At 57.1% G+C, this 7,513-nt stretch overlaps 1 protein-coding gene across 6 annotated transcripts in view; it reads right to left on the bottom strand.

Annotated features, from left to right (window-relative positions):
- Positions 1 to 371: 371 nt before the first annotated feature.
- Positions 372 to 7,513, bottom strand: part of SNPH (syntaphilin) — a 40,444-nt gene continuing 33,302 nt past the window's right edge. For all 6 annotated transcript variants that reach the window (XM_019755185.2, XM_019755186.2, XM_019755187.2 and 3 more), the window contains one exon: positions 372 to 4,692. In XM_019755185.2, coding sequence (XP_019610744.1) covers positions 3,519 to 4,692 — 1,174 coding nt within the window. In that variant the 3' untranslated portion in view covers positions 372 to 3,518. The remainder of the gene's footprint in view (positions 4,693 to 7,513) is intronic.

Below are 7,513 nucleotides of genomic sequence, written 5' to 3'. Positions count from 1 at the left end.
GCTTTGAGCACCCCTGCTCAGTGGCCACAGACTGCTTCTGCATGTGCAGAATGGGCCTGAGAACCACCTCACGGGTGCTGGAGAGGAGGGAATGCATGACATTAGAGGGTCTGACACTCAGGGGGACCCAGGGAGACGCTTCTAGATCCTTTGTCTAACCCTGGGAGGGGCGTGGGCCCCGCTGCCCACATCAGCCGCACGGCAGAACTAGACCAGCATGAAGCTCTCGTTCCTTTGACCTTGGAAGAGATCGCTGCTGCTTGGCTTTTTCCAGCGTGCACATGATGTGTCCCATGCAGGCGGGGACAGTTGGAGCCCTCTTCACCCCTCCCCCTGAAAAAAGACGATATAAAGAACACAGGCTGAGGGTCTTGTGTGTTTTCATGCTTTAATTCAGAGCTGTCTGTTGTAGGTACAACTCTGTCTGAACAAAAAGACAAAGGAGACCAAAGTGAAGACCCCTCCCCACCTCCCTCCTTCCTGAATCCCCTGACTTCTGTCAAGGGGATGGCCGAATATGAGAGTGCACTGTGCCCAGGTCAGAGAGGGAATCAGGAGGTCACCAGGCAGAGGCCCCTCAGTGGGCCTTTGCTCAGAACCTTGTCATGTGCCCACCCCTCCCCAGGGGGCTGTCAGATGCCCCTGTCTCGTGGTGATTGGGAAGGGTGTTCAGTGAAAAGCTAAGTTATCCCTTTGGGAGATATTTGGTAAACTCCGCTCGAGGCCAGCTCTGTGTGCAGAGTCCTGGCCCCCGACTCTGACTCCTGCCGGAGTCTGGATCAGGGGAGCAGCAGGGCCACTCGGGCGCCGGGCCCTACAGCTAAGAGGCCACTTCTGGCTGTTGAGCTGCAAGGGGCCTCTTCGGATCTAATCAGCTCTGGCCAGAGGCTGGGGAGTGGGGATGCCCCAAAGATTTCTGCTCCAGAAGCTGAGGGCGGGAGGGAAAGGTCACAGCCACCAGGAGGAGGTATTAAGCAGGTATGTGGAGGCTGAGCACTCCATGGCCCAGCCCCTGGCCTTGCCCTGCAGCCCCGCATCCTGTGCCCTGCATAGACAGGGGCTCCGGCTGCCATGCCTCTGCCTCCTGGCGCTGCACCTTTTGCATAGATGTGGACGCTGAGCACACACATGCACACACGTAGGAGCCCCCGGGACCACCAACCAAATGGTCTCCCAGGGTCCGTCCCAGGGCTGGCCAGTGAGTTGCCTCCTCCACTGACATGAAGAGAAGCCTGTGGAAGGTCCAATTGGACTCCCCAAAGAGAGGACCCTCAGCACTGTGGGCGAGGGCCCCTGTGACCCAGATAGGCAGGCAGGTCTCGGGCCAGAGCAGGACTGAAGGGCGGCAGCCGGCCCCACTCACCTCATCCAGAGGCCCTGGGTCCAGGCCCAGGACAGCCCTTTACCAGCGGCTTCTCCAGCAGCAGGGACGGCGTGGACTGTGGCCCCAGCCCTGACCACGTCCACCAAAACACAAGACACAATAGGAAGGCCACAGACAGCAAGACACGGACAGGAGCAGAGGGGCTACGCAGCTCCACTAAATTCCAGTGGTGAAAAATATATAGATTTTAGGTTGTCAAATAGAGTCATACATTTATTTTCTCGGCAAAGCTTTGACTATTTCTAAGGAGACACTCACTACGCAGCTCCGTGAGTACACAGCACAGGAGGCTGGGTCCACGGCCAGTCCTGGCTTGGCTTTGGATTGGGTTTGTCCACGGCCCCTCCATGTCGTGACCCCAGTGTCCTGGGGGCAGCCCCCAGGAGTTCGGGTTTGGTTCGGCTGGGGCAGGGGGCGCTCCACAAAGGATGGCTGGTCTGAGGCCCCGACCGAGGTGGGGGAGCTTTGGAGGCACAAAGCGCGTGGCAGAAGGGGCAGTGGCCCCGATGGCTGGGCTGGCTGCCCACTCCCAGTGCATGCAGGTGCCCTGTCTCAAAGGGAGGGCACAGAGAGGAAGGGCAGAGCCCATGAGTCAGGCAACGGCTGTTGGAGCAGCAGGGGCAGGCAAGCAACCTTGGCAGAGAACCAGAGTGTCCCCTAGGCCAGAGGGGTGAGTAGGACACAGGGTCCCACCAACCCCCTAAAATGTGGGGCCTAACTCTGAAGAGTAGGTGGGACGACCAGATGGGTGTAAACCCTGCAGGAGAAGAGGAGCGGATTTACTTTGTAAAATAACAATGGTAATAAAATGTCAGCAGCTTTGCCAGGGAGCCCAGATATGGTCCCAGGGAAGGAGGGGGGACAGAGAACTTTCCCAGGCCAACTGGGCTCAGGTTGGGAGCAGGGAAGCTGTAGGGCTCCCACTGTCCCTACCCTGTCCCTGCTCAGGACACATCCCAGGGCACCCTGCTTTGTCCTAGATAACATCATGGCTTCTGTACCCCATCTTGCCATTCATCCTGCTGAATCTTGCCCCGCCTCTCCCGGGCAGATAGATCTAAGATTCAGGAACCATCACCCTAGAAAGCAAGCAGCCACTTCACAGGAGATCTTGGGAAGTGTGAGAACCAAGCCCCAAAATGAACAAAGTGCAAAACAGAAGTTGGGCTGAAGCCCCTGGGAAAACGGGTCCAGCTCCAGGGGCCATCGTGGCCTCCGGCTTTTCACACCTGCTGAGGACTGCTGAGTCCAGCCCTGGCTCCCTAGCCTCACCTCAGAAGGCTGGAGGAGCCCCGGAGCTGCAGCCCCTGCCTCCTCTCCTTGTGCTGGCAGACTCTCTGGAAGGGAGCATTCCTACCTCAGCGACGAGCCTGTCCGGCTTAGCTCTCGCAGGAAGAATTATCGGACACACCCAGAAGCGCAGGAGGAAAGTGGAGCGTGGAGAAGATCCGGGATGAACAGACACATGTAGGACCCATACTGCCCTCGGCTACCTCTTGCCCATCACTGTCTTTCCTCCAGCCCGTGATCTTGACTATGCTTCTGAATCCCAAAGTGGGGAGCAGCTTGAGGAGGCTGGAGCTCCAGCCCAGGCCCAGTGGTTCCAGACCCTGCTTGGAGTCCTGGGTCAGGGGCCTGTACTTTGGACTGCAGCTGCCTCCATGTGAGGACATAATACTGGCCCAGGAGCCGGGCTGAGGGCAAGGGGTGGCCTGGGAGAGAAGGCCTGGAGTGAGCAGGGAACTGGCCAGGATATGGGGTTGGGGGGGAAGGGGAGGCTACTTGGGCCCAGCCTCCCCAAATCAACATACTGGAGACTTCCTGAGCAGCGGCTGTCCTTGTGAAGGGCCAGGTGGGTGGGGGCTGGGTTCGGGACCTCACCACCTACCCTCCCTGTGGTTTGTCCAACCAGTGTGCCTCCCTGCCCCGGGTCTCTCCTCCCTTCTCCCCTGTCCAAGCTTGGGGATGCCTTTCCCCAACGCTGGCTCCCAGCTCCCTGACACTGCTAACATCCTGAAAAAAACCACTTCCAAGCCCAAAACTAAATAAATAAGATGATGCCCCACGGGAATGTGTGAGAGGGAGGACGGCACCCCTACAATCAGCTGCCGGAGCCACTGGCCGATGGGGCTCCTCAGAGCTGGGAGCCGCCGGCTGTGCCTGGGCCCTGCTGGCTCAGCGAGCGGCAGCTGATTCTGCGGATGGAGTGCAAGGCCACGGTGCAGCAGCCCCGCAGCAGGGAGCTGATGTTGTAAATGGGCTGGCCCTGGCGCCGCTGGGAGCGGCAGAGCCAGGCCACCGTGGGCACGGCCGGCACCACCACGGCCAGCAGATCCACGATGTAGTGGCGGCTCCAGTAGCTCTTGGGCTCCTTCTCGGCTGCGGCCGCCTCCTCCTCCTCTTCCATGGGGCACGCCACACTCACCGACAGGCCGGGGTTGGGGTTGGCACCAGGCCCATGGGGGGTGGGCCCACGGGTGATGGGCTCCGGGGCCTCAAGCTCATCACCCACCGTCACCACCACTGCTGAGTTGGGGTCTCTGGGCCCTGAAGGGTGGGGATCTGGCTCCGGGCACCTGTCCCCTGACGCGGGGCCTGTCCCGCAGACCTGGGCCTTGGTCACCTTCTCCAGGATGGTGTCCAGGTCAGGCTGGTATGGCACCAAATCCGTCTGGATGGCACGCTCCTGCATGCAGCTGGCCTGCACGCCAGCCTCCATGCCACACAGCAGCTTCTCGTAGGTGTTGCTGGCAGGGAAGCGGGGGCCCAGGCTTAAGGAGCTGTGCAGCGAGGTCTCCTCAGGGCCACAGTCCACCCCTGATGACAGCAGGCTGCTGGCCTCCAGCGCGTCCGTCCGGCTCATTGTGTCATCATTCGCCACGAAGCCACTGTCAGCCCCATCCTCAGTGGAGGAGCCAGGGTGGTCCCCAGGCGGGAGGTCACCGCAGACGGCGGGGTCACTCAGCTTGGTGTAGGTGGAGCTTCGGGTGAGGGAGCGCGCGGGAGAGCCGCCCGCGGACTCCCCAGGGCCGTCCTCCTTGGCCGTGCCGTCCTGGGCCACCTCCATGCTGTGCAGCAGCGTCTCCAGCTTCTTGTTCTGGATGTTGATGTCCACAAAGTACTTCTGCAGCCCTTTGTCCTTGTCCATCAGGTTGTTCTTGACCGTGTCGATGACCTGCTTGAGCTGCTTGATCTCCTTGCGGGCCTCCTTCAGCGCCAGCTGGGCCTCCACGCGGTGGCACTCCTCCTCGATCCAGTCTTCCTGCATGCGGGACAGCTGCGTCTTGAGGTCGTCGATCTCCGTGTCCCTGCGAGCAGACGAGACACACACGCTCACTGCCTGGCCTGTCACAGCCACCAAGGACAGGCGAGGAGCAGGCTGCCCCCAGGACAGAGGGCCTGTGCTGCTGCCACTCAGAGCTAAGACCAAAAGGAACAACTCAATGTCCCTTCCTCCTTCTCTTTATTCCACAGGAGGAGAGGTGTGGGGGGAGGGGCCGAGGGGTGAAGAGAGGAGAGGCCTCCTCCTGGGTGGGGGCAGAAGACATGGCGATAGCAGACACCACACATGGCACCCCCATCGACCCCTGGCTTAATTTAGATCCGTTACCTATGGAAGAGACTAGACAATACCGATTCTCAGCTTTAAAATGCTACTGCTATCAAAACCTGATACAGCCATATTAAAATCTTGACATAAAACAATAAAAATGAAACCTGAAATCTCTGCTCTATGGAAAGGGATGTGGCCTCCTACTAAAGCTGGTTGTAGAAATTTTAAATGGGGCAATATTTGGCCAGAGACCCTGGGAAGAAGGAGGTGGCCCACTTACTTTTTAAGAGAGAAACTACCGCCTTCAGTGTGTGTGTGTGGGGGGAAGCTGATAATTTTCCATCTTCCCTCAAGTAGAGGGAGAAGTGGTGGATGAATCAGAGGAGAATGACGAAAACAGGGTGGCCCTCCTTTATTCAGGCCAGAGGTTTCTTTTTGGTATCTACTGTAAAGAGGAAAGTCAAAATGATGGATGAAAAAGGCACAGAGCTACCCTGGAGAGTAGGGTTTCCAGACAGGAAATCCCGCCCGTTCTCAGGAATTTTTTTCGCTTTCCCGTTTCCAAATCCCGAGAAAAGTTGGTCAGGAAATCGGGAAAATCGGCTCCTTGAACCCTGGTGGTTGGTAGTATCGGCCGCCACTTTGTGGAAATAATTCATCGTGGAGAACAGAAAACAGTTTATATCTCGGAATTTGGGAACGGGAAAGCGAAAAAAAATTCCTGAGAACGGGTGGGAATTCCCGCCTGGAAACCTTACCTGAAAGGAGAGGCAAGTGCCAGGCAAACCAGACAGTTGGCAGACTCTTGTCCAGAAACTCTCAGGCTTTTTAAATCCATGAGTCACAGATTAATCCAGGGTGGGGCAAGGGCACAGGGGAAGGAGGCCAGTTAGAAAAAGATGCCGTCAAGCCAGAGGTAACACCAAGGTGCAACTGGACAGGACGGATTAAAAGCAGTGAGAAAGGAGGAAAATCCTTCCCGAGACTGGAAAGCGCATGCTGGGGGATCCTCCAGCACACCTGTCGGTGATACGGCCCACACCGTACCAGCCCAAACCCTGCATTCACGTCAATAAAATCCACAAATGGCACAACGTCACCTCGGGGTTTATGAGCCCAGCAGAGTGATGGTCCCAGATTAAGCACCATGTACTTTTCAGTCAGACTGGAAACTCAGTTCAGGAAATGGGCCCAGGAATCTCATGTCACAATACAGGGGAGGGCCTGGGCAGAAAGTCTGCAGTGGCCAGGAAGTCAGCAATGGCATTGTGTGGCTGGGGATGGACCGCTGACAGGACAGAGCTTGGGACGGCAGCGGGAACCAGAGCTGCTCAGACTGACGGCAACAGACATGCTGACAGGTATGAGGGCACTTGTTCTTCGCTCCTCCCACCTCAGGGTGGGGGCTCACTCTAGGGTGACTCTTCTCACTGACACATGGAGCCATGAGAGGAAGAGTACGTTTGGAAGAAGGAACTGGGCATGCTCGGCCCCTCTCCTTGGAGCCACCAGGACCCCGGGGAGTTATGGCTTTGCAGCCCTGCCTAGGTCATTACATTTGAACTGAGTCTTGAAGGACGAGTTTGCCAAGGAAGCAAGATGGGGAAAGGGCATCATAGGAAGTAGGGACATGGCATACGACAGCAGAGTGTAAAAGGATTTCGAGGAGAAGGTAGGTTATTGCGAGACTGACACGTATCAAACTGCATACATGGCGAGTGTGACCATATAGCAAGTAAAGAACTGCCACAGGTCCCAGAAACGGTAGCAGGCAGAGTGGCTAGGGATCTGAGATGCAGGCTTGTCCACGATTGGGCATCCTGCCCAAACCACACAGGGCAGATGGCCGGCTCTGAGCTGCAGGGCCAGCCCTAGAAAGGAAGCTGGGAGATGGGCCGTCTGCTTCCTGAGGACATTAGTGCAAAGAGCCAAGTAGACGCAGGGCATCACTGAGAGGACGAGGAGAAACAAAAATAGAAACCCTCGCTCTACAGACAAGGAGGCCCACAGAACGCCGCGTGCAACCCCCCATAGGTCAAACCCACAACCAATTCAAGCTGATTGGCAGCGCTCTGGTCAAGAAAGACGTGGACAAGCGTTTACTGGCCACATCGGAGGTGACAAATCCATTGAGACTGAAAGATTCGTGGCTGCCAGGCACTGGAATGGTTGGGGAGAAATGGTGCGGAGGGGTGATTGCTACTGGGAGTGGGATTTCTTTTTGGGGTGATGAAATGTTCCAGAATTAGATACTGGTGATGGTTGCACCGTTCCACGAGTATAAGGAGAATCATCACATTGTATGGTATGTGAATTACAGCTCAATAAAACGGTTATATAAAAAAAGAAGGAAAATGTGGTTATCGTGGCCTGCCTCGACCTCCAGGGCCCCGCACAGCACCTCCTGTAGCTCACAGTCCCCTGCATATTTGAAATGACAGAGTCTGGAGAAGATGGTTAAGATGAGGAAGAGGTCAGAGGGCAGCCCTGAAGCTTCCATCATAAAGATGACGCCACCAGCCTGGGAAGGGAGAGGCTGGGAGCATCAGGATTGGCCCTCAGGTCCAACGAATGTG

This window comes from Rhinolophus sinicus, linkage group LG13 (assembly GCF_036562045.2).
Source record: "Rhinolophus sinicus isolate RSC01 linkage group LG13, ASM3656204v1, whole genome shotgun sequence".
NCBI lineage: Eukaryota > Metazoa > Chordata > Mammalia > Chiroptera > Rhinolophidae > Rhinolophus > Rhinolophus sinicus.
The sequence above is the reverse complement of the archived record's forward strand: the minus strand, read 5'-3'. Positions and strand labels throughout refer to the sequence as shown.